Consider the following 12222-nt stretch of genomic DNA (forward strand, 5'->3'; position numbering starts at 1 on the left):
TTGTGTATGGTGTTAGAAAGTGTTCTAGTTTCATTCTTTTACAAGTGGTTGACCAGTTTTCCCAGCACCACTTGTTAAAGAGGTTGTCTTTTTTCCATTGTATATCCTTGCCTCCTTTGTCAAAGATAAGGTGTCCATAGGTTCGTGGATTTATCTCTGGGCCTTCTATTCTGTTCCATTGATCTATATTTCTGTCTTTGTGCCAGTACCATACTGTCTTGATGACTGTGGCTTTTAGTAGAGCCTGAAGTCAGGCAGGTTGATTCCTCCAGTTCCATTCTTCTTTCTCAAGATTACTTTGGCTATTCGAGGTTTTTTGTATTTCCATACAAATTGTGAAATTATTTGTTCTAGTTCTGTGAAGAATACTGTTGGTAGCTTGATAGGGATTGCATTGAATCTATAGATTGCTTTGGGTAGAATAGCCATTTTGACAATATTGATTCTTCCAATCCATGAACACGGTATGTTTCTCCATCTGTTTGTGTCCTCTTTGATTTCTTTCATCAGTGTTTTATAGTTTTCTATGTATAGGTCTTTTGTGTCTTTAGGTAGATATACTCCTAAGTATTTTATTCTTTTTGTTGCAATGGTGAATGGTATTGTTTCCTTAATTTCTCTTTCTGTTTTTTCATTGTTAGTATATAGGAATGCAAGGGATTTCTGTGTGTTAATTTTATATCCTGCAACTTTACTATATTCATTGATTAGCTCTAGCAATTTTCTGGAAGAGTCTTTAGGGTTTTCTATGTAGAGGATCATGTCATCTGCAAACAGTGAGAGTTTCACTTCTTCTTTTCCTATCTGGATTCCTTTTACTTCTTTTTCTGCTCTGATTGCTGTGGCCAAAACTTCCAACACTATGTTGAATAGTAGTGGTGAGAGTGGGCACCCTTGTCTTGTTCCTGATTTCAGGGGAAATGCTTTCAATTTTTCACCATTGAGGGTGATGCTTGCTGTGGGTTTGTCATATATAGCTTTTATTATGTTGAGGTATGTTCCTTCTATTCCTGCTTTCTGGAGAGTTTTAATCATAAATGAGTGTTGAATTTTGTCAAAGGCTTTCTCTGCATCTATTGAGATAATCATATGGTTTTTATCTTTCAATTTGTTAATGTGGTGTATTACATTGATTGATTTGCAGATATTAAAGAATCCTTGCATTCCTGGGATAAAGCCCACTTGGTCATGGTGTATGATTTTTTTAATATGTTGTTGGATTCTGTTTGCTAGAATTTTGTTAAGGATTTTTGCATCTATGTTCATCAGTGATATTGGCCTGTAGTTTTCTTTTTTTGTGGCATCTTTGTCTGGTTTTGGAATTAGGGTGATGGTGGCCTCATAGAATGAGTTTGGAAGCTTACGTTCATCTGCAATTTTCTGGAAGAGTTTGAGTAAGATAGGTGTTAGCTCTTCTCTAAATTTTTGGTAGAATTCAGCTGTGAAGCCATCTGGTCCTGGGCTTTTGTTTGCTGGAAGATTTTTGATTACAGTTTCGATTTCCTTGCTTGTGATGGGTCTGTTAAGATCTTCTATTTCTTCCTGGTTCAGTTTTGGAAGGTTATACTTTTCTAAAAATTTGTCCATTTCATCCAAGTTGTCCATTTTATTGGCATAGGGCTGCTGGTAGTAGTATCTTATGATCCTTTGTATCTCAGTGTTGTCTGTTGTGATCTCTCCATTTTCATTTCTAATTTTGTTAATTTGGTTCTTCCCTCTTTGTTTCTTAATGAGTCTTGCTAACGGTTTGTCAATTTTGTTTATTTTTTCAAAAAACCAGCTTTTAGCTTTGTTGATTTTTGCTATGGTCTCTTTATTTATTTCTATTGCATTTATTTCTGCCCTGATTTTTAAGATTTCTTTCCTTCTGCTAACCCTGGGGTTCTTCATTTCTTCCTTCTCTAATTGCTTTAGGTGTAGAGTTAGGTTATTTATATTTGGCTTTTTTCTTGTTTCTTGATGTAAGCCTGTAATGCTATGAACCTTCCCCTAAGCACTGCTTTTACAATGTCCCATAGGTTTTGGGTTGTTGTGTTTTCGTTTTCATTCATTTCTATACATATTTTGATTTCTTTTTTGATTTCTTCTATGATTTGTTGGTTATTCAGAAGCGTGTTATTTAGCCTCCATATGTTTGAATTTTTAACAATTTTTTCCCTGTAATTGAGATCTAATCTTACTGCACTGTGGTCAGAAAAGATGACTGGAATGATTTCAATTTTTTTGAATTTTCCAAGACCAGATTTATGGCCCAGGATGTGATCTATTCTGGAGAAGGTTCCGTGTGCACTTGAGAAAAAGGTGAAGTTGATTGTTTTGGGGTGAAATGTCCTACAGATATCAATTAGGTCTAGCTGGTCCATTGTGTCATTTAAGGTTTGTGGTTCCTTGTTAATTTTCTGTTTAGTTGATCTATCCATAGCTGTGAGTGGGGTATTAAAGTCTCCCACTATTATTGTGTTACTATTAATTTCCTCTTTCATACTCATTAGCGTTTGCCGTACATATTGCGGTGCTCCTATGTTGGGTGCATATATATTTATAATTGTTATATCTTCTTCTTGGATTGATCCTTTGATCATTATGTAGTGTCCTTCTTTGTCTCTTTTCACATCCTTCATTTGAAAGTCTATTTTATCTGATATGAGTATTGCGACTCCTGCTTTCTTTTGGTCTCCATTTGCATGAAATATTTTTTTCCAGCCCTTCACTTTTAGTCTGTATGTGTTTCTTGTTTTGAGGTGGGTCTCTTGTAGACAGCATATATAGGGGTCTTGTTTTTGTATCCATTCAGCCAGTCTTTGTCTTTTGGTTGGGGCATTCAACCCATTTACATTTAGGGTAATTATTGATAGGTGTGGTCCCGTTGCCATTTACTTTGTTGTTTTGGGTTCACATTTATACAACCTTTCTGCATTTCCTGTCTAGAGAAGATCCTTTAGCATTTGTTGAAGAGCTGGTTTGGTGGTGCTGAATTCTCTCAGCTTTTGCTTGTCTGTAAAGCTTTTGAATTCTCCTTCATAACTGAATGAGATCCTTGCTGGATACAGTAATCTAGGTTGTAGGTTATTCTCTTTCATTACTTTCAGTATGTCCTGCCATTCCCTTCTGGCCTGGAGGGTTTCTATTGATAGATCAGCTGTTATCCTTATGGGAATCCCTTTGTGTGTTATTTGTTGTTTCTCCCTTGCTGCTTTTAGTATTTGTTCTTTGTGTTTGATCTTTGTTAATTTGATTAATATGTGTCTTGGGGTGTTTCGCCTTGGGTTTATCCTGTTTGGGACTCTCTGGGTTTCTTGGACTTGGGTGGCTATTGCCTTCCCCATTTTAGGGAAGTTTTCAGCTATTATCTCCTCGAGTATTTTCTCATGGCCTTTCTTTTTGTCTTCTTCTTCTGGGACTCCTATGATTCAAATGTTGGGGCATTTCACATTGTCCCAGAGGTCCCTGAGGTTGTCCTCATTTCTTTTGATCCTTTTTTCTCTTTTCCTCTCTGCTTCATTTATTTCCACCATTTTATCTTCTACCTCACTTATCCTATCTTCTGTCTCCGTTATTCTACTCTTGGTTCCCTCCAGAGTGTTTTTGATCTCATTCATTGCATTATTCATTTTTAATTGACTCTTTTTTATTTCTTATAGGTCTTTATTAAACATTTCTTGCATCTTTTCAATCTTTGTCTCCAGGCTATTTATCTGTAACTCCATTTTGTTTTCAAGATTTTGGATCATTTTTATTATCATTATTCTAAATTCTTTTTCAGGTAGATTCCCTATCTCCTCCTCTTTTGTTTGACTTGGTGGGCATTTTTCATGTTCCTTTACCTGTTGGGTATTTCTTTGCCTTTTCATCTTGTTTAGATTGCTGTGTCTGGAGTGGGCTTTCTGTATTCTGGAGGTCTGTGGTTCCTTTTTATTGTGGAGGATTTACCCAGTGGGTGGGTTTAGACGATTGGCTTGTCAAGGTTTCCTGGTTAGGGAAGCTTGCGTCAGTGTTCTGGTGCATGGAACTTGATTTCTTCTCTTTGGAGAGCAATGGAGTGCCCAGTAATTAGTTTTGAGATAGGTCTATGTGTTAGGTGTGACCTTGGGCAGCCTGTATGTTGACGTTCAGGGCTATGTTCCTGCATTGCTGGAGAATTTGCGTGGTATGTCTTGCTCTAAAACTTATTGGCTCTTGGGTGGTGGTTGGTTTCAGTGTAGGTATGGAGGTTTTTGGACGGTCACTTATTACTTAAAGTTCCATGTAGTCAGGAGTTTTCTGGTGTTCTCAGGTTTTGGGCTTAAGTCTCCTGCCTCTGGATTTCAGTTTTATTCTTCCTGTAGACTCAGGACTTCTCCAGCTATACAGCACTGATAATAAAACTTCTAGGTTAATGGCAAAAAGATTCTCCCCCGTTAGGGACACCCAGAGAGGTTCACAGAGTTACATGAAGAAGAGGAGAGGGAGGAGGGAGATAGAGATGAGTAGGAGGAGGAAAAGGGGGACTCAAGAGGAGAGAGACAGATCTACGTAGTTGTCTGTTCCCAGAGTGTTCTCCGTAGCCCAGACACCTACAAAGATTCACAGAATTGGATTGGGAAGAGAAGGGGAAAGGAGGAAATAGAGGTGTTCTGAGGTAGAAAACAGAGAGTCAAGATTGGGAGAGAATAATCAACACACTCCTGAATAAAAATGGGAACTGAATATTGGATTCTTAAACGTTCACAATTTATATCATATACTGAAAAACAAAAATTAAAAATCTAGAGTAGAGGTTAGACTCTTAAAAATACTATATTAAAAACAAAAACCAAAACACACACAAAAAATTTTAGAAACATATATGAAGTTCGGTTTAAAAATAGGGCTTCTCTTCTTTTTTTTTTTTTGTAAGGTTATAGTGTAATGAAAATGAAAATTAAGGAGTAGTAGAGGAGTACTAGAGGACTTTAAAAGAAATAAGAGAAAAAGAAAAATAGAAAATAGAAGAGAAAAAGGAAAGAAAAAGAAAGAAAGGAAAAAAAAATATTTTCCCCTAATTAAAAAAATCGTAAAAATCTATGAAAATGAAAGTTAAGGAGTAATCGGGGAGTAATAGGGAATTTTAAAGGAAAATAAAAGAGAAAAAATAAAAAAAAAATAAAAAAAAATTTAAAAAAGTTTTTTTTTTTCTCACTTAAAAAAAAAAAAAAAGTAAAAATATATCTAGGAATTTCTCTGGAGCTGTTGCGGTCAGTGTGGGTTCGGCTCAGTTTCAGATAGCTCCTCCTTCCCGCTTACACTTCTGGATATCTACAGGCCCCTTCCGGTGTAGTCGGTGTTTTCTACAGGGATTTTAATCCGGTGCACCGGTCCCTTCTGAAGCGGTTCCCTTTGTTTATTTGGCTTCTGTTTGCCGGTCTCTTCAGAGCCTCATTTCCGCCCTGACACAGGCAGGTGGAGGTGGACTCTTATTCAGGTAGCTATTTCTGTCGCTCTGCGGGGAGGGGCTGGCGCTGCTTTCTCCGTCTGCGCTGCTCAGGCTCCAGGCTGCTCAATATGGAGCGCTCCCCGCACTGCGCGCCGTTCCAGCCCTCGGGTGTTCCACAAAAGCGCGGAACAAAAAAGCTGCACCTGCTCTTTGTGCCTTCCCCGTCAGAGCGGTCCAGGCAGCCAGGGGCTTGACGGGCGCACTCTCCCCGGGTGCGGTGCGCCCACTCCCTTCCGTGGTCCCAGTCTCAGTTTCCCACGGCGCCAGTCAGGTGCGTGCGCCTTCTGCCCTCCGCGTCCCCAGCCCCAGTCCCCGCCCAGGCCGGTCGGGTGCCTACGCCCTGTGTCTCGCCGCGACCCTCCTGGCGGATGTCGACCATCCAGAATCTCAGGAGGTCTTTGATTAGTACTGGAGGCCTGTTTGCAGTGCGGCAGGGGATGTGGTCCTTGGGGCCGAGCCTGCCCCCTTCCCCTCCCCGCTGCCTCCTGCCTTCAGCGGGGCGGGGCTGGGCCGGTCCGCAGCCTGCGAGCTCTTCTCTGGACTTTCTCGGTCCCTTTGTTCTGCGAACGGCCGGCAGTGTGTTCGGGCCGGTTAATTTTCTCTCTCTCTTTTGTTCTCCCACAGTTCAAGTTGGCAACTCACAGAAGCTCTCTCCGATTGTCCTCAGGGCACTCAGGCCCGGACCCTACCCCAAGCAATGCCGCCTAAGACTCCCTTCCCGGGACGGATCTCCATCCTTAGCTCTTTTGTCTCACTTTTTATCTTTTATATTTTGTCCTACCTCCTTTCAAAGACAATGGGCTGCTTTTCTGGGCGCCTGATGACCTCAGCTAGCGATCAGAAGTTGTTTTGTGAAGTTTGCTCTGTGTTCAGTTATTCTTTTGATGAATTTGTAGGAGAGAAAGTGGTCTCCCCGTCCTACTCCTCTGCCATCTTGGCTCCTCCCCCCTTTCCTTTTATTTTTTAAAGTGAATTTTCTGAGGCTTAACCAGGTTGAGTCTTTTTTTTATTATTGGTATCTCACTAACAGTCGGACACGACTGAGCGACTTCACTTTCACTTTTCACTGTCATGCATTGGAGAAGGAAATGGCAACCCACTCCAGTGTTCTTGCCTGGAGAATCCCAGGGACAGCGGAGCCTAGTGGGCTGCCATCTATGGGGTCGCACAGAGTCGGACATGACTGAAGCGACTTAGCAGCAGCAGCAGCAGCAGTATGAAACTGGGAACAAAGTGGTGAGGGTTTGGGGTTTTTTTTAGCTGAAAACCTTTATGGGAGTTCTTAGTGTGTGTGTGTATCTGTGTTTGCTCAACACAATCAGTTGAAATTAACCTCCATTCCAGGGCAATAGTTGACTAGGCTAAAAATATGCAGCAATATTTGGAGGGATCTTAGTTACCCTAGCAGGTAACATCAAGTGAAGGTACTAGTGTTTGGGCATCCTGCCATCATGATGCTAAGCAGGGTTCTCTGAGGACCACTACATAAAATGTTCATGGAGAATACAGTCCTGGGCATAGGCAGGGAGATCTAGCCTCTGTACTGCTGGATCAACCCACTTATCAATTCTCCAGAGGGTAGCAGTAATCTTCAGTAAGGAAAAATCACTGATTCTTCCCAACAAAGGCTGATCTGCATGAATGTACCATGCTTGGTGTTGAGCTCAATGAAGGGATGTCTGCTTAACTGTGACAGTTGCCCAAATCTCTCCCTTCTGGTCAGGGGAAAGGAAGATATCTGAAGCAGAAAGAGGTCTTTTGATGGTAACTATATCCCTCCTTGGGCTTCCCGGGTGGCTCAGTTGGTAAAGAATCCACCTGCAATGCAGAAGACCCTGGTTTGATTCCTGGATTGGGAAGATCTGCTGGAGAAGGGATAGTCTACACACTTCAGTATTCTTGGGCTTCCCTTGTGGCTCAGCTGGTAAAGAATCTGCCTGCAATGTAGGAGGCCTGGGTTTGAACCCTGGGTTGGGAAGATCCCCTAGAGAAGGGAAAGGCTACCCACTCCAGTATTATGGCCTGGAGAAATCCAAGGACTGTATAGCCCAAGGTATTGTTTTGGTATATGGGAAAGAATGAACTTTTCCTTGGTGGCAATTATTTCTGAAACCCTAGTGATTTATATCTCACTCATGCTGCAAATTCATTGTGGATCGACAGGATCTGTTTTCCCCCATGGTCTTTCAGGGAACAAAGCCGACAGAGGCTCCACCAATGAATAGGGGCTCGCAAAGAGTTGGACATGACTGAGCGACTTTCCTATCCCTCCTTACCCAGGAAGTGCAAGGTAAGTTCTGATTATACAGACCCTTAGGTTTGTAAGTCTCTCATCTGTAAAAGGAGGTGTGATCAGATGAACTTTAAGATTTTTCTAGTTCTAGTAATTCTAACAGAAATGAATACATATAAACCTTTGCCACACTGCATGGAGTCTACACATGTTCTTTTAGGTAAGAATTTTTATCTTTACTTTTTAGGATGAGTTTACTTATCTCATTGAATTATATATCTTTTGCATCTTGTATCCTCTTATATGAAGTATGATGCTTCATCTTGCATTATTTTTTTTCCATTTATTTTTATTAGTTGGAGGCTAATTACTTTACCATATTGTAGTGGTTTTTGCCATACATTGACATGAATCAGCCATGGATTTACATGTATTCCCCATCCCGATCCCCCCTCCCACCTCCCTCTCCACCCGATTCCTCTGGGTCTTCCCAGTGCACCAGCCCCGAGCACTTGTCTCATGCATCCAGCCTGGGCTGGTGATCTGTTTCACCCTTGATAATATATATGTTTCGATGCTGTTCTCTCTAAACATCCCACCCTCACCTTCTCCCACAGAGTTCAAAAGTCTGTTCTGTACTTCTGTGTCTCTTTTTCTGTTTTGCATATAGGGTCATCATTACCATCTTTCTAAATTCCATACATATGTGTTAGTATACTGTATTGGTCTTTATCTTTCTGGCTTACTTCACTCTGTATAATGGGCTCCAGTTTCATCCATCTCATGAGAACTGATTCAAATGAATTCTTTTTAATGGCTGAGTAATATTCCATGGTGTATATGTACCACAGCTTCCTTATCCATTCATCTGCTGATGGACATCTAGGTTGCTTCCATGTCCTGGCTATAATAAACAGTGATCATCTTGCATTATTAATTGAGATTTTAATTTACAATAGAGAAGGATTGTAACTTTTCTTTCTACTATCTAGATCCATATCTCATCGAGAATTATGTAATATAGAAAAAATGATAACTTAAGGAAAAAATAGCCTTACCATTGCTTCTTGGTCTTTTTATACTTTTAAAATATTATTTTTATGTGCACCATGACCATGGTGGAAAGAACAGTATCACCTTATGGTAGGTTATGCTTAGGTTTAGGTGAGCAACTGTAGTTTGCCACCCAGCATACATACACCTTCCTTCTGGAAAATTTCTTGAATATCCTTTAAGAAACCATCTCTCTTCTATTTTCAGTTAAGTGGAATAGATCTAAGTCTCATTTCCAAGACTGATTTTAAGCCAACTAGCATTTCTCATGCCCCTGTCCACAGTGATTAGTTCAGGGGTGTTATTAAGACATTAGGATATATTTACAAAGCCTTCTGAAAAGGAGAAACTTTTCTCTTCCTCCTCCCATTGTAGGAGGTTTTCTTCCCTGATGATCTGATGTGAGGTTGGTATTTGTGGCATTTGGGTATCACACGAAGTCTTAGATGAAATTAAGAGATAGTACACAGACAGAAAGAAAGATGAGATCCTTGGTAATATCATTTGAGTTGCTGGATAAAGTCACAGCTGAGCCCAGAGAAGCTCTATACTTTATAGTTAATTGAGTCAATAGCCCACACTTTTTCATTTTTGGCTCAAGCTGGTTAGAATGGCACCTTTCTTTCATTTATAACTGATCCCCTTGCAGTTAGATGGGGCCATTTACCTAGTTACGGCCAAGGAATGTTTTGTTTTTTATTAAAAACACTTAATTGCTAGTTCAAGACTCTCCAGAACTCTTCCCATCCCATGGTGTGCGTGCACGGTCAGTTGCTCAGTTGTGTCCAACTCTTTGTGACCCCATGGACTGTAGCCTGCCAGGCTCCTCTATGCATGGAAGATTTTCAGGCAAGAATACTGGAGTGGGTTGCCATTTCCTCCTCCAGGGGATCTTCCCAACCCAGAGATCTAACCCTCGTCTCCTGCATCTTCTGTATTGTCGGGCAGATTCTTTACCGCTGAGCCACGTGGGAAGCCCATCCCATGGTACTGAGGAGCTATTAACTGGTGGAGCCCCTGTCGGCTTTGTTCCCTGAAAGACCACGGGGGAAAAGAGATCTTGTCAATCCAGAATGAATTTGCAGCATAAGTGAGATATAAATCACTAGGGTTTCAGAAATAATTGCCACCAAGGAAAAGTTTGTTCTTTCCCATATACCAACACAATACCTCATGTTCTACCTTCTGGGCTGTGGAACACACTTTATACACAAGAATTACTCTAAACACATAAGGTAAAATACATTAACATCTCTGTAACAAGTATTTTCACAGACTATTGCCATGTGAACACAGAAATGTAGGCTGGATTAGAATTCAATATTTTTTAAAAATCCATTTGTAAGGCACACTTACTTGGATATTCACATAAATCCTGCTGACACAAGCACCATCCTCTATACCCCAAACACAAACTTCCCCTGACTGTGTGAGTGTCTGTAAAAGAAAGAAAAATAAAACTCAAATGGAAAAAAGACTGCTATGGGAGCATGTTCTAAATTTGTTCCTAGTATGTCAATCACTGATAATTTAAAATAAAATTTCATTTTATTTATGTGGCTTAAAATTACTTTACAATCTCAATGTTCATACTTCTGATTTGAACAAATATTAACTATTACCTTTCAGTTCAGTTCAGTTGCTCAGTCATGTCTGACTCTGCAAGCCTATGGACTGCAGCACGCCAGGTCTCCCTGTCTATCACCAACTCCCAGAGTTTAGTCAAACTTATGTCCATTGAGTTGGTGATGCCATCCAACCATCTTATCCTCTGTCATCCCCTTCTCTTCCCACCTTCAATCTTTCCTAGCATTAGGGTCTTTTCAAATGAGTCAGTTCTTCACATAAGGTGGCCAAAGTATTGGAGTTTCAGCTTCAGCATCAGTCCTTCCAATGAATATTCAGGACTGATCTCCTCTGGGATGGACTGGTTGGATCTTCTTACAGTCCAAGGGACTCTCAAGAGTCTTCTCCAACACCACAGTTCAAAAGCATCAATTCTTCGGCACTCAGCTTTCTTTATAGTCCAACTCTCACATCCATACATGAATACTGGAAAAACCATAGCTTTAACTACACGGACCTTTGTTGTAATGTCTCTGTTTTTTAATATGTAAAGCAATATGTAAATATATATTTAATATGTATTAAATGCATATTAAATATGTGTTTAATATGTAAAGTAATGTCTCTGCTTTTTAATATGCTGTCTAGTTTGGTCATAGCTTTTCTTCCAAGGAGCAAGCATCTTTTAATTTCATGACTGCCAGTCACCATCTGCAGTGATTTTGGAGCCCCCCAAAATAAAGTCTGTCACTGTTACCATTGTTTCCCCATCTATTTGCCATGAAGTGATGGGACTGGATGCCATGATCTTAGTTTTCTGAATGTTGAGTTTTAAGCCAACTTTTTCATTCTCCTTTTCCACTTTCATCAAGAGACTCTTTAGTTCTTCTTCACTTAATATATGTTGGTATAAATTTTTTTGGTATTTATCTTTCTAGTGTTCTCTGAGCTTCCCAGATCTGTAGTTTGGTGTCTGACATTAATTTTGAAAAATTCTCAGCCATTATTACTTCAAACATTTCCTCTGTTCCTTCCTTCCTTTCTTCTCCTGGTATTCCTATTATGTGTATGCTATACCTTTTATAATTGTCCCATGTTCTTGGATATTCTGTTCTTTTTGATTCTTTTTTCTTTTTGAATTTCAGTGTTGAAGGTTCTACTGACATTTCTTCAAGCTTATTGATTCTTTCCTCTGCAGTCTATTCAGTCTATTGATGAGCCCACCAAAGGCATTCTTTATTTCTGTTACAGTGTTTTATATTTCTAATATTTCTTATTTTCTTTGTGTTTCCATATCTCTACTTATATTTTCCAATCATTCTTTCACATTGCCCACTGTTTTTATAAGACCCCTTAGTATATTAATCATAGTTGTTTTAAATTTCTGGCCTGATAAATTACAACATCTTTGTAATTATTTTCAGATACAACAACATCTGAGTCTGATTCTGATGCTTTCTCTGTATCTTCTAACTGTTACCGCCTTTTAGTATGCCTTATAATTTTTGTTAAAAGCTGGACATGATGTACTGGGTAAAAGGATATGAATTAAGTAGGCTGTAATATGGGGTTTTATGTTTATCTGGCTAGGAGTTAGACTATGTTTCTTGTCTGCTGTAGCTGAATGTGTCAGAAACTAAAATTGCTTCTAGTGTCCTTGTTTTTGGTCTGAGATGTGCAGATTCTCCCACTGTAATCCCCCTGGGTACTGGCTCCAGGGCTGGTTTCTACTTCTGGGTATCTGCTCCAGTAAGCTATGATTCTTTACATCTGCCTGTCTGTCTCTATAATTTTGGGGGCAGTGGTTTCCCCTATGGCCCCAATTCTCTGATGGGTCTGAGAGTAATGGTTGATTTTGTTTATTCAGCTTTTCTTTCCCCCTGTTGTAAGGTTCTTTACATGCTAGACTGGAAACTCA

General features: G+C 39.9%; 1 protein-coding gene across 1 annotated transcript in view; it reads right to left on the bottom strand.

Moving 5' to 3' along the window:
• The window catches only part of CFAP43 (cilia and flagella associated protein 43), a 102728-nt gene that overhangs the window by 52924 nt on the left and 37582 nt on the right, over nt 1–12222 (bottom strand). The window contains exon 10 of the mRNA XM_043925525.1: nt 10095–10175. Within this exon, the coding sequence (XP_043781460.1) occupies nt 10095–10175 (81 nt within the window). The remainder of the gene's footprint in view (nt 1–10094; nt 10176–12222) is intronic.

Source organism: Cervus elaphus, chromosome 15, assembly GCF_910594005.1.
Source record: "Cervus elaphus chromosome 15, mCerEla1.1, whole genome shotgun sequence".
Lineage (NCBI taxonomy): Eukaryota > Metazoa > Chordata > Mammalia > Artiodactyla > Cervidae > Cervus > Cervus elaphus.